A 24,253-nucleotide genomic window follows, 5' to 3' on the forward strand; every position below is an offset into this window, starting at 1 on the left:
ATTTATTATACGACAATTAGAACTGTGCACAATACCTCAAGTATGGTAATCAAGGACTGATCCAAGTTTACCATAACTTGAGATGGTGTACTGGTAATATTACTGAATTAATAATCCAGAGGCCCAGTCTAATGTCTGGGTGTGGGTTCAAATCTCACCATGGCAACTGGTGGAATTTGAATTCAATAAAATCTGGAATATAAAGCTAGTCTCAGTAAAGGTGGCCACGATAATTATCATTAATTGTTGTGAAAACCCATCATACATGTGACTCCAGACCTAAAGCAATGTGGTTGACCCTTAACTGCCCTTCGTTCAAGGGCAATCAGGGATGTTGGCCTGGCCTGAAAATTCTCTGTTCTATTCATCACTTCATCAAGAAAAATAAGAAACATTATTTTTGAATAATATTAAGTTTTTAAAGTTTATTAGTCACAAGTAAGGCTTACATTAACACTGCATTGAAGTTACTGTGAAATTCTGCTAGTCGCCACACTCCGGCGCCTGTTCGGGTCAATGCACCTCACCAGTACGTCTTTCAGAATGAGGGGGGAAACCGGAGCACCCGGAGAAAACCCACGTAGACACGGGGAAAACGTGCAAACTCCACACAGACAGTGACCCGGAATTGAACCCGAGTCCCTGGTGCTGTGAACACCCTCGTAACACAGTGCAATACACGGATTAGAAAAAAACACACATCGATCATACAATAAAAAGCTTTTATCCACAAGAACGCAGCAAACAAATGCAATGCCGTATGAACTATTCCAACGGTTAGAATTACTGACTACAATACTGACACTTTTCGTGTGGCAACACTGAACGGTGGAGATTAAAGCAGTTGGTTAGCCAGCCGTCTACACAGAGTCTGCAACCTTCCCAAAATCTGAAAGCTGAACAAGAAGCCATTATTTACAAAGACAACTGTGATCATAAACATATCCTGCTTTTGGACGTTGATGGGGTGGAGGGAGGTGGTGGGGAAAGCAAAGAGAAAGCACAAAAGATTACTACAGCTGAAGATATTACTACAGCTGCTGCACATCCAGTCTGAACCAAAACACATGAGCCTTTTACTCTAGGAGAGGACATCAGTCAATAAAGAGAATGAACAAAAATGGAAAGGTCAATAAAATTCAGTTGCAGTAACACAAGTCTGCAGTGTCTGAAATGTCTTTATTTGATCACTACTTATTGCAATGCAGCGCTTAGAACATCAGCTTACTGAGGTAAATTTATTCTATTCAATTTTGTTTATTGTCTGTACAGAAATTTATTTCAGGTACATTGCTCATTAGTTTTTATTTTACTTATTCGTTCATGGGATGTGGGTGTTGTTGGCTTGGCCAGCATTTATTGCCCATCCCTAACTGCAACATACAATAGCAATGGAAATAAAAACTGTCACAGAGGCCGAACTTAAATTATGCATTAAAAAAACTATTCCAATGCATTAAAAGAACCAATGAGTGCATTACTAAATGAATTCAAACTCCTGTTAGCAGTTCACGTAGAGAAGGGCACAAAATAGTTCAAGAACCGATCTGCCCTGCATCAGAGGAATGGTAGCCTATTCCTTGAATGCGCAACAAGGGAGGATTCTCATTGTTACTGACACTCTTCACTTTCATCAATATTCTTTGAGAGCAGATTTCATCAAGATTAATTCAACTACTAGAACCTCTAGCTTGCCAGGGCCTGTAGCACAGCGGTGGGCAACCTAAGGCCGGGGGGGGACACACGGGGCCCATACGGGTTCTGAATGTGGCCATGAGAAATTTTGTTGACTGTTGCCCGTGCGCAGGGTTACCACATTCCGCTGACTTTCACCCGCGTAGTTTTTTTCCTGCCGGTATGACTGAAGTGATATGTATGTAAAGCAAGGGCAAGTGAAGTGAGGTACGTGCTGATTGCTCACAACATTGACTGTGCGAGCTGTGCGCTCCGTCTGTGTCCAAAGTGTCAATATTTATGTTTTGCCATTTAAAGTTGATGAGAGTTCTATGAATGTATAAATGATGAAGCATTTTCAATAACTCGCTATGAAATATTTGGCGTGTATTAAATGCATTGAATCTTATCCATGGCATCATGGTTAGTGAACAAGCCCGATTTCAATCTTGCGGCCCACTGAGAGGGCCACTCATGCGGCCCACTCACTAGCCTAGATTGCCCATCACTACTGCAGCATGTCCACTGTCATAAGACAGGCAAATAGAACACACTTATTGCATTATACACTGGCCTTAGATTTTTTGGACAATTCCTTCCCTTTCTTCTGAAGATACTTGTAATAATTTTGCCAAGGCCGCTTTTCTGTCACCAACACCCTTTATCCACATGGTGAAAAAAGTGCCGCTTCTGTGGCTACAGTACACAGAACTGTCAAAGCCCAGAGACCTAAGGTACCTGGTCCATGTGGAGACAGCTGATTTTAAACTCCCGCTGCTCCTTTCCGATTGATCGATCCTCAAGGTCATTTCTACTGCCTGGAGTAGGTCAAAGGCGGGACCAGATCTGGTGGCGTGAACCAAACTGGATATCTTTGTTTCCTGAAGGAGCACTGTAAAAACCAGTGACGTCAATTCTTCCTGGACCTCTTCAACTGGGACACCTGCTTCTTCCCTATCCACTTCAGAATCAATGTCCTCATCACCCTGTGGGCCAGGCATAGGGTTGACTTCAAGTCGTGGCCTGATGCTGGCAGCAGTCGTTTCCATGGCTGGTAACGAGCTCCCTAAGCCCGAGGTGGCCCAAGTGCTTCTTCACAACTTTGTCCTGCATTTTTATTTTACAAGACACGGACCCATTTCTCCATTATGATCCCAGGGACCTAGCTGAGACCATCTCCAAAGTCTCTCACATGAATTGGATCACTGGTTTTGAACACACTGTCTTTGCAGAATCATGATTTTTCTTTTGGTTCTCTTGGGACTTCACCCTCCCTGCCAGGTTTTGGGACAGTAGGCTTAGTCTCATCTGCTGCTGTCCTACGAATAATTCTGCTGGAGCTATTCCTGACATTGTGCGAGGGGCAGTCGGATAGTTGAATAGAAACCTTGCCAGCTTGGTCTCGATGGATGCTGCGGCTTGTTTCTTCATGCGAGCTAAAAGTCTTCGCCGCATGCTCAGCCAATCCATTTGATGACGGGTGAAAGGGTGTTGTCCTAATGCGTCTGATGCCATTAGGAAGGCAAGTTCTGGAACTCAGAGCATGGTATGGCAGCGTCGTTGTCAGAAACCAGGATTTCTGGTACCCCATTGAGTGTAGAAATTCCTTCATAGTCTCAATTGTAGCATGGGAAGTGATGGAGCTCATGCGATGCATCTCCAACAAATGGAATGTGTCCACAATGATTAAGAACATGGAACCCATAAAAGACGCAGCAAAGTCCACACGTGCTCGCACGCAAGGCCTGCCAGGCCACTTCCATGGATGTAGGGAGGCGGGGAGAGGGGCCCTGCACAGGACCACAGAGAATGATACCATCTTCAACACGGAGCTCTTCTTTCTTCATTAGAGACGGTTTCATTTCGTCTGAGGGTTGTACTCTGAACCCGCCATTCAGAATCATGTATTTTAATTTAGATAGGACCAGGTCCTTTTGCACCCAGGCCTTGCAGACTCCGGTACAGTCTCCAAAAACATTTAGGGTCATCACGCCCTTTTCCAATGCTGGTAAGGAAGATGGGCTTGTGGACAACAACAGACCACACAGCACATTGGTGACCCGTGTTCCAGGTCAGTGGCCTAGACGGTATTCATTGGCCACCAGTACTAAGGCCCAAAGTTGTATCTGGGCGGAAGCAATAGGAAGTACTGCCTTATCTTCTTTAAAAAGTCCCAACAAGGGCTTATAGTCCGTTACTTTTATGAAGTGTCGACCGTAGATGTATTGATGAAACTGTTTAAACGGCAAATACAACCTCCAACTCCACTTTCACAATTTGGGAATACCTCCATTCAGCATCTGAAAGGGTCCTGGATGCATATGCAATAGGCTTGTCCATCCCAGTGGTGTGCCAGTGTCACCCCAACCCTGTAAGGGGAAACATTGTATGTCAGGACAGGTTCCATTTTGGGATCAAAATGGGCCAATAAGTTAGATGACAGAAGCTGCTGTCTAAGGTTATTGAAAGTCTCCACCTGTGGTGCCTCCCACGACCACCTTTGATGCTTCCATAGTAAGGCATGCGAGGGAGCCAGTAAAGAACCCAAATTCGGAATGAATTTCCAGTAATAATTTGCTATCCCTAGGAAGGATTTCAACTCCATGGCGTTCCTCGGAGTTCGTGCTTTCTTGATGGCCCTTAACCTTGTCATTGCTATCCACCCGATAGCCTTAGGTCATGGCATTGGAAGACATTTTTCCCCTCTCTAGGTGCACCCCAACGTCTGAGAATCTTCACAAGAACTAAGTTTGCCAGGTGCTCTCGTTCCGAAGTCCCTGTGACCAAGATGTCGGCTGGTCCACCACCACTTGGGATAATCCTTGGATTATATTCTCCAAGACCGTTGAAAAATGACGTATGCAGACAAGACCCCGAAGGGCAGACGAGTGTACTCATTTGGCCTTTATGTGTATTAATTGTCACATACTTTTGGGAGGGTTTGTTGAATTCAAGTTGGAGATACCCATGGCTCATGCCCAATTTGGAGAATGCTTCATCACCTGTTAACCTGCCGCACAAGTCTTCAATTCAGGGCATAGGGTATCTATCAAGTTTAGAAACACGACTAACTGCGAGCTTATAGTCTCCGCAAAGTCAGACTGACATATCCAGCTTAAGGACAGGGACGACAGACATGACCTACTCCTCTAATTGTACAGGCCTTATTATGCCCAGGTTTTCCAGGCATTCAAATTCCATCACAACTTTCACCAGAGTGTGTGGAACTGGTCTCGCTCTAAAAATACTTAGGTATAGCATCTGGGTCGAAGAAAGAACATAAGAACATAAGAAATAGGAGTAGGCCATCTAGCCCCTCGAGCCTGCCCCGCCATTCAATAAGATCATGGCTGATCTGAAGTGCATCAGTTCCACTTACCCGCCTGATCCCCATAACCCCTAATTCCCTTACCGATCAGGAAACCATCTATCCGTGATTTAAACATATTCAACAAGATGTAGATCTTAGCCAAGTCCTTGCTGGAAAACTTCAGGATATTTGTTGATAACTTCGTACAGCCCAGGCTGAAGATCTCCGTCCAGTTCAGTCTTGATGTGCTGGAGTAAAGACTGAACTGGCTGGAAATCTTCAGCCATAAGGTCGGTTCATGTCCCCGTACAATGAGTGGGAGTCAAACTGATGGCTGCCTTTAAGTCACTAGGGTCACTGTGGTGCCCTTAATTCGTAACGGTTTCCCCATGTGGTTAGCCTGATCTCTGGATCTTCCAAGCTTAGGAGCTGAATACCAGGCGATCTTCAATCTGCTCTCCGATAACTGAGACTGCAGCCCATGTCCATCTCCATTTTTAACGGGTGGCCTTTTACTATCATCTCCACCATTATGGGGGCAACCTTTGTATTGGAGATGTGGTTTAATTGCATTGTCCCTGTTTTGACAGTAGGCATACCTGCAAGGTACAGTCTGATACTGGCCTTTAACTTAAACGGCATGTGCTTTGCCTTTTGCAGTCCATTGTCTGGCAACTACAACCTTCTGTTACATGCTCCCAACTAGTCTTAAGACCATCACTGCCTCTCCTTGTCTGCTTGGTGATGCGACTTGGGCTCCAACATTGCAATGGATTCTTGGATATTTTACTGACACAAATGCTCTCAGTTGGGAATAAATGTTGCACGAGGTCCCTCTTCCCCTAATTGGACGACACTGCTGTCCGAGTCCCGCTGCAGTTCCTGTGTTCCTTACTCTGCATTCTCCAGTGGTCAAGCTATCTCAATTGCCTTTTTTAAATCCAGGTTGGGTTCTGCCAATAATTATTTTTGAGCTATCACATTGTTAATTCCAGATACCATAGTCGGTCTCGCAATATGTTGTTCAGGGATGAATTTGCAATATTCACTCATTTTTCATAAACTGGTCAAAAATTCAGTGACAGATTCCCCAGGGGTTTGCCCTGTGGTGTTAAAGTGGGGGTATAATAAGAGGGTTTTGCACAGCCTTTTACCAGTCTACTAACTCACTAAAGGCTTTTGAGTCAGGGGCATCTGGACTTTTTATCACGCTGTCAGTCCCCTGTATGCTCTCAACATGATTACTTTCTGCCTTTCATCTCTCTCACTATTATTAGCTTAAAGGTCGTCACATATGCGCTCTGTGTAGTGGGCCCAGTCTTCTACGCTTGCACCGTAGGTTTCAAGTTTACCAAAGAGAGGCATTTTATCTTACCGGAGAATTACTTGCCTTGACAATGAAGGTTGTCCGAAGGGAAGAAAAAAAACTAATTTTATTCCTTGTCGCCAATATAATAATTTTGCCAAGTCTTCCATCATTAACATGTTTTATTTACGGTAAATAAAGTGCTGCTTCTGTGGTGATAGTACACCAGAGAAAACCCGGAGACCTTTGGTACCCGGTCCGGGTAGAGATAGCTGGTTTTAAACTCCCGCTGCTCATTTCCTATTGGGCGAGCTTTTGCTCGCTCAATAGGGGAATTCATACTCCACAAGGCCGAAGGGGAGATCTATTGACGATCCCCCATAATCTCTATTGCCATCATAGCGATATTGATTCTTTGCTGGGGAACTGAACAGGTCACCCTGGAGAGCTCTATGGGCAGGTCTCAACAGTGAGTATCAGTGAACTATTCTAACATGGGGAACTAATCGGGAATGTGATAAGTGGGCTGGAGAACAGATTCTTACCCTTAACAAACATACACAAGCTCCCATCAATAGTGAAAGTAAGGGCAACCTGCAGGTAGAAGTGTTGATTTTCTAGTCCAAATACAGGGCACCAGCACTTATTGCGATGCCTTACCATCAACAGCATTCCCGACCCATTCTTACCTCTGTCTGTCTCCATCCCACCCGCCACCCGCTCTGACCGACATCAATGTAGTTAAGGAGATGGGGAAGGGGACCGACCCCGGGGTCTTTACTGCTCAGTATGGATTCGTAGCCCTAATTCAGGAGTGGGGAGTTGGATTTAAATTTCAATGATTACAAGTTACTGATTAGCTTGAGAACACAAAACAGTGCAACAAAAAAAGGGTTCAAATCAACTCGAAAAAATGAAGTAATTCCATTGTTTTTCTGATCTGTGCAGCACCAAAACCCACTGAGGTGAACTAAATTCTTACAAGTCTGCAGCTGTAATATATGCAGCTAGAGGGAACCAGCACAGATACAACTTTAAAAAATATACCCAATACTGCTTTAATATCAGTACAAATAAACAACTAGTATTTTTTTAAAAAGCATAAGGCACACCTAACTGACGCCTACAACTCACTTGCCACCTCTGTGCTAATGATCTCCTGGGACAGATGTAAATTGACTCATCTCCTTATTAACTGCAAACCCCCCATTATGTGTACCACACAGATGCTATTAAATTCTGCCCCTCGTTAGCGAGAATCATAGGTTGGATACACTGCTTGCTTCCTCACCTCAGCATTTACTCAAGAGAAGAAACCAAAACATAATTAATCACAGAGCAAGATGCCTCTTCACCAACAAACAAAATTTGCACTCCCTTCCCCTTGTCACCCACATAAAAATTACAAATTGAGAGAGAGGAGGGTCGAACACGTGCTTAAAATTTGCCCTCCGCACAGTCCTTTGTGATGCAATAATTGAGTGCGATAATTAAACTTACTTTTGGCTCCAGTGCTTCATTCGACCACATACATAACTTTCTTTCACACAAAAGATCACAACTATAATGAACCATTAGTTTGACCTAGTGATAGAACTAACCTGTCAGGCCACAGATCAAGCACACCCGGGGCTTGAGTGCACAATCTAGTTGAGCATGGTTGTGCCGTGATTCACGAGCTATCATTAAACCAAAGCCTTAACCTTGCTCGTACAGGTGGGCATAAAAGATTCCACTGTACAATTCGAAGAGGTGCAGGTAAATTCTTGCATTACGTCCTCTCAGATGACATTTCCAAACACAGGTTGATCATTTATCCTGTTTGTAGGACCTTGCTGTGCATAAACTGGCTGCCATTTTGTTTGCAAGCTTTTTTCTATTTGCATTGACAAGAACTACTTGAAACAGCAGCATTAGCTTTAATGCTGACATAGCAATTGCAAAGAAACAATAACTTGCATTGAAACAGCAGCTTTCATGCAGTAAAATATCCCAGAGTGCTTACAATGAAATGTTATGAAGCAGGATTTGATACTTGGCTACATAAAGGAGATATGAGGACAGATGACGGAAATCCGAACTCTTTAACCAAATTTTATGGAGCATATTATAAAGGAGAGAGTGAAGAAGAGGTTTATGAAGGGAATTTAGAGCTTAAGAGCCTAGACAGCTGAAAGCACAGCCACCAATGAAGCAATTAATACTGTACTGGAAAATTCACAAAAGGCCAGAATTGGAAGAGTGAGGATATCTTGGAGGAGGTTATGGAGGTGTGGCAATGCTGAGGGAGGATTTGAAAACAAGGAGAAAACCAAAATGTTGCCAGCCAATGTGGGTTAGCAAGCATAGGAAGGAGGCCAAAACGTTCAGGAAGAAATTAGATATAGCTCTTGGGGCTAAAGGGATCAAGGTGTTTTCATTATGGCTGAGTGCTGTACAGCATTAACTAAATGTCAAGGCCCCCAGTGAATGTCGAGTAAGGCCACCTTCTGCAGGGATCTCATTGCTCTTCACTTCAGCATTGGGTTAGAATGGACTTCGGATTAAGACTGCATTTGCACAGTGACTAGAATTCTGAGTTAAGGAACCTGTTCTATATTGATTGCAGAGTTAGTGTGAATGCGTCAATAGGTTCCTTACCACCTCGCTTTAAATTGTGCATCAAGACTCTTGGCTGCCACAGTCATCAACATAAATAAAATCCAGGCTCCCTCCAAGAAGCTTAAAAATAGGCAACTTGAATCTGCAACTAAAAAAAGTGCAATACTCAGGGCAATGAGACAGCCGTGTGAATCTTCATCAGCACAGACTAAATACACACAGCACTCTCAAACAGGGTAAAACCTTCAAGGTCAGAAGACTGCTGAGACAGCCAGTCTAGATATGATATGCCAAGGAATCTTTACATTATCATAAGCTGGAAGACAGCCAACAACTGCAAGTCAACCTTGAGACTAACTGAAGGTTATAAACTGAAGTTTTGAATAAAAGGACTTGCATTTAGATAGCGAGTTTCACAACCATGGGGCACCTAAAATGCTTTACAAACAATGAAGTACAGTCACTGTTGCAATGCAGGAAATACAGAAGCCAAATTGCGCACAGCAAGCTCCCACAAACAAGGAGGAGATGAGACCCAACCAGATAGTCTGTTTCTGTGGTGTTGGCTGAGGGATAAATATTGACCAGGACACCAGGAAGAGCTCCCCAGCTCTGCTTCTGAATTGTGCTATGGCATACTTCAGACTCGCCTGAGGGGGCAGACAGGGACCCAGTTTAATGTCTTGTCTGAAGGTTGGCACCTCTGACAGTGTGGCACTCCATCAGCCCTGAAGTGTCAGCCTTGAGTTCTGTGCTAAAGTCCTGGAGTGGGACTTAAACCACAACCTTTTGGGTCAGAGATGAGAGCGCGACCAACTGAATGTTTCTGAACTGTAATCTTGGAATCATCCAACTCATTGGACCTCAACCAGCGCTCAATATTGATTTTTTAAAATATCAAACAGTGAACAAAGAAACTCAATTGATTGGATATCCTTTTGACAATACTTCAGCCAAATGATCCCATTTTGTTTGCTTTTTAAAGTACTGTACAAGGATAACAAAGCAACATGAGGCAGAGGAAGGAAATTATCCAGTTTGTTGGCCCGATATACCACACCATGGAAGGAATCTCCAACTCACCGTTTATTCACTGCAAAAGGAGCAGTAAAATAGTTCAAAGTTTATTTATTGTCACAAGTTGGCTTACATTCAAACTGCAATGATACATTCAAACTGCAATGAAATTACTGTGAAAGTCCCCTAATCGCCACACTCTGGCGCTTGTTCGGGTACACTGAGGGAGAATTTAGCATGGCCAATGCACCTAACCAGCGCGTCTTTCAGACTGTGGGAGGAAACCGAGGCACCCGGAGGAAACCTACGCAGACACGGGGAGAACGTGCAAACTCCACACAGACAGTGACCCAAGCCAGGAATTGAACCCGGGTTCGTGGCGCTGTGAGGCAGCAGTGCGAACCAACCTCAGTGAGGTTGACAGATGTTCGAGAGTACATCACGCTCCCTTGCTCTTGTCACAGCTTCCATGGGCTCACAACCAGAACCTAATACAAGAAGAAACTGGGATTGATGAAAAGTGGGGGCAATGATATAGTACCTTTAAATATAGTAATGAAGTTACTTCTGAATTGTGCTATGGCATACTTCAGACTCGCCTGAGGGGGCAGACAGGGACCCAGTTTAATGTCTTGTCTGAAGGTTGGCACCTCTGACAGTGTGGCACTCCCTCAGCCCTGAAGTGTCAGCCTTGAGTTCTGTGCAAAAGTCCTGGAGTGGGACTTAAACCACAACTTTATACTTACACGTATACAAGAGTTACGTGTCACACGTTATACTTCATCAAAGCTGTAGGATTGAAGGAGCGCCTTAAACGGATTGATAGGTAGAAATGTTTAGGAAGAGAACAGTAAGAAGTCTCACAACACCAGGTTAAAGTTCAACAGGTTTATTTGGCAGCACAAGCTTTCGGAGTCTCGCTTCTTCATCAGGTGAGTGGGAGTTGTGTTCACAAACAGGGCATATACAGACACAAACTCAATTTACAAGATAATGGTTGGAATGCGAGTCTTTACAGGTAATCAAGTCCTAAAGATACAGACAATGTGAGTGGAGAGAGAGTTAAGCACAGGTTAAAGAGATGTGTATTGTCTCAAGCCAGAACAGTTAGTGAGATTTTGCAAGCCCAGGCAAGTCGTGGGGGTTACAGATAGTGTGACATGAACCCAAGATCCCGGTTGAGGCCGTCCTCATGTGTGCGGAACTTGGCTATCAGTCTCTGCTCAGCGACTCTGCATTGTCGTGAAGGCCGTCTTGGAGAACGCTTACCTGAAGATCAGAGGCTGAATGCCCGTGACTGCTGAAGTGTTCCCTGAAGAGAACCCCAGAGCCTGGGGCCTAAAAAGCAAAACAAAACACAGATTCCTTTCGAATCTGAGTCATGAATCGAGAGGTCATAAGTCTGATTTCCAGAATTCCTGTTTGTAAAATGCAATACCAAAGAATGTGAGGCTCTCAGAGGGAAACCAGCAGAAAGAAGGAGACTGGTGGCAGTGAGGAAGAAATAATCTAACCGATTTAATCCTAGAAGAAAGGAAATTCAAACTCTTGAACATTCCAAGAAAACAAGGTTGCAAAGTTCAGACCCAGTCAGTTGGTTTGCAGGGTAGATTTACTCGAACCTAAAATGGGATTTCCCAGGATTTTCTTCCTCCTCTTAACTCTGCCAGGAGACTTGTTAGGCCACCTGTCTGTTCAGGTCAAACTCCGCACAGACAATCCATCTAACCTACACATCTTGGGACAACGCCTCTACTTTCTCAGTAGACTAAGGAAATTTGGCATGTCAGCTACGACTCTCACCAACTTTTACAGATACACCATAGAAAGCATTCTTTCTGGTTGTATCACAGCTTGGTATGTCTCCTGCTGACATGGAGACAAGGAACGGCAAGGAACTACAAAAGGTCATGAATGTAGCCCAATCCATCATGCAAACCAGCCTACCATCCATTGACTCTGTCTACAATTCCCACTGCCTTGGCAAAGAAGCCAGCATAATTAAGGATCTCCACGCACCCCGGACATTCTCTCTTCCATCTTCTTCCTTCGGGAAAAAGATACAAAAGTCTGAGGTCACGTACCAACCGACTCAAGAACAGCTTCTTCCCTGCTGCTGTCAGACTTTTGAATGGACTTACCTTGCATTAAGTTGATCTTTTTCTACACCCTAGCTGTGACTGTAACACTACATTCTGCACTCTCTTGTTTCCTTTTCTATGAACGGCATGCTTTGGCTAGAGAGCACGCAAGAAACAATACTTTTCACTGTATGTTAATACATGTGACAATAATAAATCAAAATCAAAATCAACTAAGAGGCAATTTAGCATGGCCAATCCACCTAACCTGCACATTGCTGGACTCCAGGGGGAAACTGAGGCGCCCAGAGGAAACCCAGAGACACAAGCAGAATGTGCTCAAAGCTGGAATTCAATCCGGGTCCCTGGAGCTGTGAGGCAACAATGCTAAATATTGTGCCACTGTGCCGCCCAGCGACATCTCCATTTGCCCACATAATAGTGATGACACTGCATTGACTCTGCAACATGCGAGACATGATGAGGATGTGAAATATGTTATATAAATGTAAGTTCTGTCTACCACCGTTGCTGGGGCAATCTGATCAAACTCACCATTAAATTCAATCCCCATGTTGTATTAATCATTCCAACTCATGCCCGCATTAAACGTTGGTTGGATATTTCAAAAGTTTAAATCTTCGGCTCAGCACAGTAAGCACAACTAAATCCTAGACAAAAGTAGAGTTCAAAACAGGTACTACACACCTTCCCCCTCCCTCCCTCCCCTGCCTATTTCAGCACGATCAGATTAATCAGGGATGGCTAAGGGCTGGAACTTTAAAGAGACTCCAACACCTCTGCTAAAACAAAGTGTACACATAATCTTCATTTTACTGACAGCTTGGGCCACAAGACTAATCTTCATGTAGAGGCGGCATCATTCATTTAACAGGAAAATGTACTGTGCACTCCCACACAAGGACTACTCATTCATGGACTCATCAGAACATGACTCATTGAATGATGCACATCCAGCCTCCCACACCTCAGTGTAAACTGGCATCACGTTCTCAGCTTCAGGACTGAAAAAAAAAACACTATTCAAAGGCTTGTTCTTTCGAAAAACCACCATCTTCAAACGAGCTAGTTAACTGCCTCATTTGTACACAATCCAGAAGCAAATTCTTCAGCTGACTAACATTTTGGAGATACAATGCTACATAACACACTTAAGCAGCAAGGTAACCAAATAAAAAGAGTTTAATTAATAGGATTGAAACATTTCCCAAATGTTTTTGCAGTACAATATGTCCTTTCCCTCTTTCCTTTGCTAATTGTTCCCCATTCAATGCAGCGTGCAGCCAGCTGGCACACAAGGAACCACATTTCCTCTCATCGCCCTCATGCTAAGATGAACAGCACAACATCACTAACTATTCCCACCCCTTCCAAGTATAACCAAAAGTGAAAATGCTGGAAAATCTCAGCAGGTCAGGCAGCAAAGGGTCATCTGGACTCGAAACGTCAGCTCTTTTCTCTCCTTACAGATGCTGCCAGACCTGCTGAGATTTTCCAGCATTTTCTCTTTTGGTTTCAGATTCTAGCATCCGGCAGCAATTTGCTTTTATCCTTCCAAGTACAAAATGTGCCTTAAGTGTTACAACCAGGAAACTAACTGTAACTATGTTCAATGTTTAAAATTACTCAGGGGATCCCAACGCCCAAAAGTTTATTGCAACCCCATTTTTGAAACCAGCAACTGGATAACACAATAATTGTTTTTAAAACTATAATTCTCTTGAGCGGTCAGTCCTTTTGGGCGAACATTGCAGACTTAAAACTCCAAAGAAAGTCACAGCAAGTTCCACATCACTCCTCTCTGCAGTGAGTCAGACTGGACCCCAGTGATAAGTTTGAATATCAGCATCACTGCAAAGTGAAAACTACTTCACAGCAACATGACATTCGTAGCATAAACACACCTTTGGCCCACAAACGTTATTAAATGATGTCTGACAGCTTTAAGGACGCAACAAGAACCTAAACAGCGGCAAATGGAGACTTGACAATAATACCAGATGGGTCTTTATAACAAGACAGCTGGCTGGCACATGTTTAAGCTGTAACAAAGATAATTTGCACCAATGTGACTTCTGACTGACTCCAGGGATGCAAACTGATCGATAATGGGTGTGTACTAAATTTATATCACCCACAATCATAAGCATATGTTTAACCAGTAGATAGTGCTAAAAAAAAGAGGGAGTATTTCTAGATGTTAACACCACATGCTCCACTTAAACAACCTACCTCTGAACACATGACTCAAACCCAATCCCATCTGTCCAAAATAAACCTGCATTAATTATTTTTGTGACATGCAACTTGAGAACCTTAAAGCTCCAATTTCAACTTCTGATTTCCTCTCCTGTTATTAAAAATTCAGTTCAGGTTAATACAAAATCCCCAGTGGGTCAGAGAGGCCCCATGGTTTTTTTTTAGAAACGTGTTTGACAGCGCACCAGAAAATGCCTGAGAAACAAAAGGGCTGTTTGCTCCGAGATTGCGGCCATTGGCAGGTTGAAGCAAGAGATTTAACCAGTAGCTACAGCAAATTTAATATCGAGCTTGGGTGTCAGCAATGGCTGTGGGCAAAGCTCATGATTCTACAACCTTCCGACACAGAGTCAAGTCCCACTCCAGGACCCGAGGACAAAAATCAAGGCTGAAAACCCAGTGCACTATTGAGAGAGTGCTGCATTGCCGTCAGCCAGTGCACTATTGAGAGAGTGCCGCATTGCCGTCAGCCAGTGCACTATTGAGAGAGTGCCGCATTGCCGTCAGCCAGTGCACTATTGAGAGAGTGCCGCATTGCCGTCAGCCAGTGCACTATTGAGAGAGTGCCGCATTGCCGTCTTTCAGGTGAGACGTTAAACAGCAACTGCCTTCTCAGGTGGGCATTGCTACTTTTCGAAGAGTAAGGAGTTCTGACCAGTTTCCTGGCCAATATTGTCTTTTGAATAAAGCACTCTTTCCCAAAGAGAGTGTTAAACTTCTTAGCCCCAGAGACGTCCCTGTAAATATCGACACAAGTGGAAAGAAAAATTAATTTTTATTTAACAGAAATATTGTGCTGCAAATACTTGCAGCATTTTCCAATATCCTAACTGGACCTTTTTTTTAAAAAGTGAATACCACTGTGCTAATAGATCAACAGATACTGAAATCTTATGATTGCATGAAACAGGTTATTTAGTCACTGTGGGAGCACCTTCACCAGGCAGACTGCATCAATTCAATGATGCTGCCCACCAACATCCCCTCAAAGCAATTATCAATGGGTTTGTTAGCAGTGCCTAAATTCTGGTAATTAATTAAATGAAAGCACAATGATTACACTAGTGAAACAGCAACCCAGTACCCAAACCCAAACTCCACATGGCACTGTGAAACTGAATTTAATGATCGGGGTTAAGGACTGGGACCAGTTAAACATAAAATGACAATGAAAACAAGAGCACAAGGAATAGGAGCATGAGTCAACCACATGGCCCAATGAGCTCGCTCCGCCATTCAATATCATGGACTCCTGCCGGCTCCCCATTTCCCTCAATTCCCCAAGGCTAATCTATCCCAGCCTTAAATGTATTCAACAATGGAGCATCCACAACCCTGAGGTAGAGTGTTCCAAAGTTATAAACACCTAGCATGTTCGCTAATATCCATTAGGGAAGAAAATCTTCAGCCAGATTAATCCATTCTACACAGGTCTAGTCCGCAAACTCCACACTGCCCGACAATCAAGCCACTTCTCAGCATAGCTCAAAACGAGAAATGAACACTGTCTCACAAACAGCATGCGCCTTCCAACAAATCAAAGACTAATCCTGTCTGAGACTTTCTTGAATCTGGATACCCAGTTTTGAAAAGCTAAGCTGCTTTGAACCACTGCATATTTCTTCCCTTAAAAATCAATGTGCTTCTCTAAAGCAAAATCGCACTCAAGCAAACATTCACATCACTACCAAAGTGACTTAAAACCAGGCTTAAAAAAAGAGAGCAAGCCATTAAGGCAACAGACAGCAATAATTGCGAGAAGAGATTTATTATTACACTGCCATTAGCCATGTACCCAATAACTCCAGCTATTCACTCCAAGTTGCCCAAAGAAACAACATTTTTAAAAGTTTGAAAGTATTTTCAAACCCATTTTTAGCCACACGCAGAGCACATTGCTGTATTCCAGTCTCTACATGGAATATAGTGACACAGTGGAGAAGTTGGCACCGCAACAACTTGCATTTATATAATGCCTTTAACATAGTAAAATATCCCAAGATACTGTGAGTGTCACAAGACAAAACTTTGACCAACTCTTGGACAGGCGATTAAATTCGAAACAACAGCTTCAGAGAGCGGGGGGAATAGATAGGAAACTCCGTAACTTGGAGTTTTCGAAACTGAACATATACTTAAGCTCGATCACAGCTCTGCTGTACAGTATAATACACTATAAATGAATAGCATGGGGAACATGCCTTGCCTCTACAAGTCACATAGATTTTCCAAAGGAAAGAGTCTAAACAAATTTTTCAAATGGTTGTCCAATTACTGTAACTGTTCCATGAATAACCCAGCAACAGCCCTCAGCCACCTCCAGGAGAACCTAAAGACATCTCCTGCCATCTTCGAGGTGTGCAAGACCCTAGCTATCATAATTCCTGGCCAGCGGGCGACCTCAAGACTTATAGCATAAAAACCCTAGCAACTGCAAAAGTAAATTACTCAGTTCCATGCAAGCTAATTTATATTAATGAGTATTCCATCAAAGGTTCCGTCTGCAATTCAATTCAGGGATTGGATGGCTTTAACACATGGTTTGGCTAAGGAGATTTTGTGAACCTAGTGATTAGATTACAGCTTTTGAACATATATCTTGATGGCAGCCCCCCCACTCAGGAACCCAGCATCATTAACTATCCCTTGGTGATTCAGATAATCTTTTGCAGAACAGCTCAGACGCAAAATATACAGATAGAAGCAATTACCTCCAAATAATGAAACAAGACCACAGAAATGAAAATGGTCAAAGGTTACAATGAATGTGCAAATCTTAACCACTGCAAAGTAACATTTGATAAAATACAAAATCTTCCTGATTGTAGTTTCGATATTTAAGCATACTTCCTTAATTGATCTGTAAGAGCAACTTTGCTTTTGATGACTTGTTTTGGTGTACAGTTGTTGAAATAAACATCTAATGGGTCTGCAACCAATATCATGATTTCAGAATGGGACATCCACTGTCTCCATCCGTCCAGAATGACCCTAAGGTCACCCACTTGCTTCTTAAATTATTCCAGGGTTTTCATTTCTGTTCGATAATCTATTTCACGTGCAGGTCACTTTGCATGAAGAATTTCCATGGTGGTCCTAAATTTGCCTTGAACATGTTACCACCTCCAAAGTCTGTGGACATCTTTCTCGTGTTTAAAATCAAGTTTTTGCCTCATCTCAGAAATAAACACTCTTCAAAGTCACAAATGACATCCTCTGTGATTGTGATCTTATCTCTCCTAATCATTCTGCAGGCTTTGAAGTGGCTGTCACCACCAACCTCCTCGAACCATTTTTTTAACTACTCTCGTCGCTGGCTAGGCCAGCATTTACTCCCATCCCCAATTTTGCTGAGAAGGTGGCGGTGGGTCCCCTTCTTGAGCCACTGAGGTCCACGTGGTGTGTCTCCACCCAGAGTACTGTGAGGGAGGCAGTTCCAGGATTTTAACATAACGCAGCAACAGTGAAGGAACAATGATATAATTCCAAGTCAGAATGGTGTTTGGCATGGAGGGAAACGTGAGGGTGCTGGTGCTCCCACGTGTCTGCTACCCTTGTCTTTCGAGGTGGTAGAGGTCACACTGTCGAAGGAGCCTTGGTGATTTGGCGCAGTGCATCTTGTAGGTGGCCCATGCTGCCAGTGTGCATTGGAGGGGAGGGAGTGGATGTTGAAGGTGCTGAATGGGGTGGCACTCCAGCAGGTTGCATTGGCCTAATAGTGTTGAGGTTGAGTGTTGTTAGAGCTGCACTCACCCAGACAAATGAGAATATTCCATCACATTCCTGACTACCCTACCTCAACCAATCTTCTGCTGAAACCCTCACTCATTCCCTTTTCATCCGCAAACTCAACTATCCAAAATTCTGCTGCCCGTATTCGATTCTATCCTGCACCGAGTCCCAGGTATTCATCATCGCTGTGCTCACTGACCTTCACTGGCTCGGAGTGCTGCTATTTGCATCCCAATGTTCAATTCGCTTCATGTCTACACTCCTCCTTATGGCTGTAACCTCCTATGGCCTTACAACCTCCTGATGTCAGTTTTTGCCTGATTACATTTGTGAAGCACCGTGGGATATTTTCTAAATTCAACAAAAATAAGCATCTAAAAAGATCTGCAAAAAAGTGAGAATTTCAGTCTGGGATATACACTGTCTCCATCCAGAATGACCCTAAGGTCACCCACTTGCTTCTTAAATTATTCCAGGGTTTTCATTTCTGTCCGATAATCTATTTCATGTGCAGGTCATATGTAAATACAGGTTGTTGCTTTTCTTGTAAAGCAAAGGAATATAACCACTTTCTATCACAGTAAACCTTTCTTCCACAGAAACATTGAACAGTTCATAAGACCAAACTAGAAGGAGCCTGTTCCCCCAAATTATCACCTTACAGGAATGCCATTCCTGGGTGTCCCCATTTCAATGACAAGGAACTCAAATGTTTCATTAAATCCCTGTGCCATTTTGAGGAACATCAGAAAATGTAGATTCATGGCAGTGCATTCAACACCCATCTAACTTCCCAGATGCAAAACCTGGAATAAATTATTTCCTTCCCTCCTGGATGGCATTGAATCCTTGATGGGGTCATGTCTCCAAAATTATCCAGCACTTGCCAACATCTTATTTAATTGCTAAATACTCAGGTGCAGGTCTGAACGGTGTTAGCAGACTGGTCATCTGTGAGGCCATCCCACCTGAGGCCAGTCTAGCCCTCACCCGAGGTTCAGAAGAATGCAATACCAGCGTAAAATATTTCTCAGTGTTAACAGACTCAAGGGACAGAAAAGCCAAATATAAGCCTCCACTTCTGCACGAACAAGGCTTCAACTTATTCAGCATGAGCATGTTGAAGCCTTCAACATGAAGGAAGATGTCAGATTTGACCCATCATGTTACAACCTGCCACCAACACTCACTGACTAGCCTTACCCAAGATTTACTCGATGGGGCAGAGTATGGGAGGGCAAGTGGTACTATATCCCAGAACAAATGAACAAAGGACTCCAGGAAAAAGGCAGCAAAATAATTTACAGCAATAATGACTTTCAGAAGGTTAGCCCAACAATGAAATAATGATTTTACACCACTAACATCACATTGTGATACATCTTCCTTCATTCAGAATTGTGATAAGACGCTGCAGAATGGCAGTGCTGTCTAATACATTTCAATAAAGGCATACTTAATTTCACTGCTCCTACACTGCTCGTTACTGTCACCTTCCCCTCGGATCAGTCTGCCTATTTTAGGACATGGTCTCCACCTGTCACAGCCGGTCATCCTGCCCTTTTCCACCCGTCATCACTTACGTACTGCACCAGAAGGCAGCTTTAAACTTCTTGACAAGGCAGGGGAAAGGCATGTGACAAACAGCCACCACACAGCTGACATTTTTAAAACTTTAAAGCATGAAAGGGTGGCACGGTGGTTGGCACTGCTGCCTCACAGCGCCAAGGACCCAGGTTCAATTCCAGCCTTGGGTGACTGTCAGTTTGCACATTCTCCTCATGTCTGTGTGGGTTCTCTCCGGGTGCTCATATGTGGAGAAGCTCATATGTGGGGACACACACACACAGCAACAGGCCCTTCAGCCCTCCACACCTGCACCAATCACGTTTACCTACCGAACCAACCGCTTATATCTCTTTATTCCCCATTTGTTCATATGCCTATCAATATAAGTCTTAAATATGGCTAACGTAACTGCCTCAACCACCTCACTTGGTAGTGCATTCCAGGCCCCCACCATCCTCTGTGTAAAAAAACTTCCCCTGCATATCTACACTGAACATTTCCCCCCTTATCTTGAACTTGTGCCCCCTTGTAATTGCCATTTCTGTCCTGGGAAAAAGCTTCCAACTCTTCAGGGAGAACAATCTCAGCTTATTCAATCTCTCTTCATAGTTAATACCTCCATACCAGGCAACATCCTGGTAAACCTTTTCTGCACTCTCTCCAAAGCCTCCATGTCCTTCTGGTAGTGTGGTGACCAGAATTGGACACAGTATTCCAAATGTGGCCTAACCAACGTTTAATACAACTGTAACATAAATTGCCAACTTTTATACTTGATGCCCCGTCCGATGAAGGCAAGCATGCCATATGCTTTCTTCAACACCTTTTCCATCTGTGCTGCCACTTTTAAGGATCTGTGGACCTGTATTCCCAGATCTCTCTGTGTGTCTATGGCTCCTGATTGTTCTGCCATTTATTTTATAGCTCCCACCTGAAATGGATCTACCAAAATGCATCATCTCGCATTTGTCCGGATTAAATTCCATCTGCCATTTCCCCGCCCAATTTTCCAGCCTATCTACATCCTGCTGTATTCTCTGACAATCTTCATCACTATCCACCACTCCGCCAATCTTAGTACCATCTGCAAATTTGCGAATCAGAGCAGCTACATTTTCTTCCAAGTCATTTATACATTACAAACATTTAACAGGGGACTGGAGGGTCGAGGGTAGCCGCCTCAGTGAGAGAGAGAGAGGGAGAATGAGTGAGTGAGAGAGAGGGAGAATGAGTGTGATTGAGAGAGAGAGGGAGAATGAGTGAGTGAGAGAGAGAATGAGTGTGAGTGAGAGAGGGAGAATGAGTGTGAGTGAGTGAGAGGGAGAATGAGTGTGTGTGAGTGAGAGGGAGAATGAATGAGTGAGTGAGAATGAGTGAGAGAGAGGGAGAATGAGTGAGAGAGGGAGAATGAGTGAGAGAGGGAGAATGAGTGAGAGAGGGAGAATGAGTGAGTGAGAGGGAGAATGAGTGAGAGGGAGAGAGAATGAGTGAGTGAGGGAGAGAGGGAGAGTGAGAGAGAGAGGGAGAGTGGGAGGGAGGGAAGGAGAATGAATGAGTGAAAGAGTGAGGATGAGTGAGTGAGAATGAGTGAGGGAAGGGTGAGGAGGGAGAAGGAATGGGTGAGGGAGGGGAGTCGCCTCTCAGGTCGATTGGCGGGGCGGGGGGAGGAGGGAAAGCGACGGACCCGAGGCCCTCTCGCTGCCCACTTACCTGGTGGCCACTCTGTAGATGGCGGCTCCAGTGGCGCAAATACCGAGGCCCAGGCCACCGGCCAGGGCGCTGGGGAAGGCACCGATCGCGCTGTGCACCGCCTCCATTACCGGCGCTCACCCAGGAGACTGAGCCCGCGCCGCCACCGCGCCTGCGCCAACTACCGCTCTGCCACAGCGCCTGCGCCAACTACCGCTCAGCCACTGCGCCTGCGCCAACTACCACTCAGCCACTGCGCCTGCGCCAACTACCGCTCTGCCACTGCGCCAGCGCCAACGACCGCTCTGTCACTGCGCCTGCGCCAACTACCGTTCTGCCACTGCGCCTGCGCCAACTGCAGCTCAGCCACTGCGCCAACTACCGCTCTGCCACTGCGCCTGCGCCAACTACCGCTCTGCCACTGCACCTGCGCCAACTACCGCTCTGCCACTGCGCCTGCGCCAACTACCGCTCTGCCACTGCGCCTGCGCCAACTACCGCTCTGCCACTGCGCCTGCGCCAACTACCGCTCTGCCTCGGCCAATCACCTCTCCGTCACCGCGCCTGCGTCAGCTGAGCTGCGGCCCCGCCCACTCCGCTACCCTCCTGTCAATCAAAGGCTCCTGTGTTTTCATTGTGCCCAGTTAACATTTTGGGTCCTTGTGGCTCTTCTACAGAACTGAAGAGGGATAGAGATGTACTTATTAAACAGTTGGAAAGGGGGTGCAGGAGGTCGGCAGCAGAGTGGTTAGCACTGCTGCTTCATAGAGCCAGGGACCCGGGTTCGATTCCCGGCTTGGGTAACTGTGTGGTGTCTGCACGTTCTCCCCGTATCTGCGTGGGTTTCCTCCCCTGTCTGACAGTCATGCTGGTTAGGTGCCTCATCCAAAGGATGTCATCTCCGACCATGCAGTGCTCCCTCGGTACTGCACTAGAATGTTAACCTTGATTTTATGTGCTCAAGGTCTGGAGTGGATCTTGAACACAGTAAGAAGTTTAACAACACCAGGTTAAAGTCCAACAGGTTTATTTGGTAGCAAAAGCCACACAAGCTTTCGGAGCTCCAAGCCCCTCCTTCAGGTGAGTGGGAATTCTGTTCACAAACAGGGCATATAAAGACACAGACTCAATTTACATGAATAATAGTTGGAATGCGAATACTTACAACTAATCAAGTCTTTAAGATACAAAGAATGTGAGTTTTTTGCATCTCCACATCGTGGATCTTGAACCCAGAACTTTGTGGGTCAGAGATGTTTATGCTACCAACTGAGACCGAGCTGACACTTATTTATTTTATTCCATTATGCACCAGCGCCTTTAACCTAATAAAACATTCCAAGGCACTTCAGAGCAGCATTTATAAAGCAAAATTAGGTACCAAGCTACATAAGGGGATATTAGTGCACGTGACCAAAAACTTGGTTGAAAGCTAATGCCTTAAAAGAGGAGGAAAGTGGGACAAACAAGTCGAGGAGGGAATTGCAGAGCTTCAGGCTGAGGCAACTGATGGCAAGGCTCACAAATAGTGGAGCGACAAATATTGGAAATGCTAAAGCATTGATAGGTTCTTGATTAATAAGGGGATCAGGGGTTATGGGGAAAAGGCAGGAGAATGGGGATGAGAAAAATATCAGCCATGATTGAATGGCAGAGCAGATGCGATGGGCCGAATGGTCTAATTCTGCTCCTATGTCTTATGGTCTTATGACTCTGTCTACACTTGCCACTGCCTCGGAAAAGCAGCCAGCATAACTAAGGACCCCAAGCACCCAGGACATTCTCTCTTCCACCTTCTTCTGTTGGGAAAAAATTACAAAAATCTGAGGTCACGTACCAACCGAGTCAAAAACCCCTTCTTCCCTACTGCCGTCAGACATTTGAATGGAACCTACCTTATTTAAGCTGATCTTTCTCTATCCCTAGCTATGACTGTAACACTACATTCTGCGCCCTCTCCTTTCCTTCTCTATGAACGGTATGCTTTGTATAGCGCGCAAGAAACAACACTTTTCACTATATCAATATATGTGACAATAATAAATCAAATCAAATCAAATCGAAGAGAGCAGAAGTGGATAAGCACAGATATCTCAGAGTTGTGGAGCCAGAGCAGATTATAGAGATAGAGGCCCAAGGGATTTGAAAATGTGGATGAGAATTCTAAAATCAAGACGTTACTTAACCAGGAGTCAGTGTGGGTCATGAGTGAAGTGGGAAAAACATAAAGATGGGTACATAACACATAAAATGGCTGCCTGGCACATAAACAGTCACCTGGGAAAGAGACATTAAACAGGCACTGACTTTTAGCGCAGACAGCTACTTGAAATTACAACATGAAGGACAGACAGTTATTTAAAGTTAAACATGCAGGAATCAGATTCTGCAGGAAGCCAGCCAGGGCTTGAGGCACTTTAGGATAAGGACAATAGGGTCTGATAAAGAGATTAGCCACAGATGGGAACAGGAATACATAAATGCAGGAAAACCAATCACTGTATGTATAGACCGAAACGAAGTCATTGATAAATCACTGAAAGAGGAAATGTATCCATTCTATGAAACAACGCGATGTTAAAAGCCAATGTCTGTATATGTCTGGCTGTAACGATGTGTTAACTATCAATCCTATTCAGCTACAACGATGTGTTAAATGGCTAATATCCGGACTATCCATTGTGTGAAAAGTATAAAAATGAACCACTCCTATTGTATCATTGAGAGAAGGTAGCTGCTAAAGTACTGCGGAGTGCCAGTGCCTTTCTCCACGAAGCTTCGTTAAATAAAATTGAACCTCCAATCTGACTCTGGTGGTTTTCCCACAACAATGAACAATGGGGGGGATGGGTGGACGGGACCTGATACAATTTTTTAATGATCTCAAGTTATGGGGGATAGAACATGGTAGGAAAGGAGTGTGCTAGACTAGTTAATTCTAGAGGTAGCAATGGCTTGGTTAGGACGTTATGCAGCAGGTGAGCTGAGGTAGGG

General features: G+C 44.3%; 1 protein-coding gene across 4 annotated transcripts in view; it reads right to left on the minus strand.

The window, feature by feature from the left end:
• The window catches only part of LOC144509836 (transmembrane protein 201-like), a 62,692-nt gene extending 41,237 nt beyond the window's left edge, over positions 1–21,455 (minus strand). For 3 of the 4 annotated variants that reach the window (XM_078238716.1, XM_078238718.1, XM_078238719.1), the window contains exon 1: positions 21,281–21,450. In XM_078238716.1, the coding sequence (XP_078094842.1) occupies positions 21,281–21,387 (107 nt within the window). In that variant the 5' untranslated portion in view covers positions 21,388–21,450. Of the gene's footprint in view, positions 1–21,280 lie in introns of all 4 variants that reach the window. The other variant, XM_078238717.1, reaches the window with a different exon arrangement.
• Positions 21,456–24,253: the final 2,798 nt, after the last annotated feature.

Source organism: Mustelus asterias, chromosome 22, assembly GCF_964213995.1.
Source record: "Mustelus asterias chromosome 22, sMusAst1.hap1.1, whole genome shotgun sequence".
Classification (NCBI taxonomy): Eukaryota; Metazoa; Chordata; class Chondrichthyes; order Carcharhiniformes; family Triakidae; genus Mustelus; species Mustelus asterias.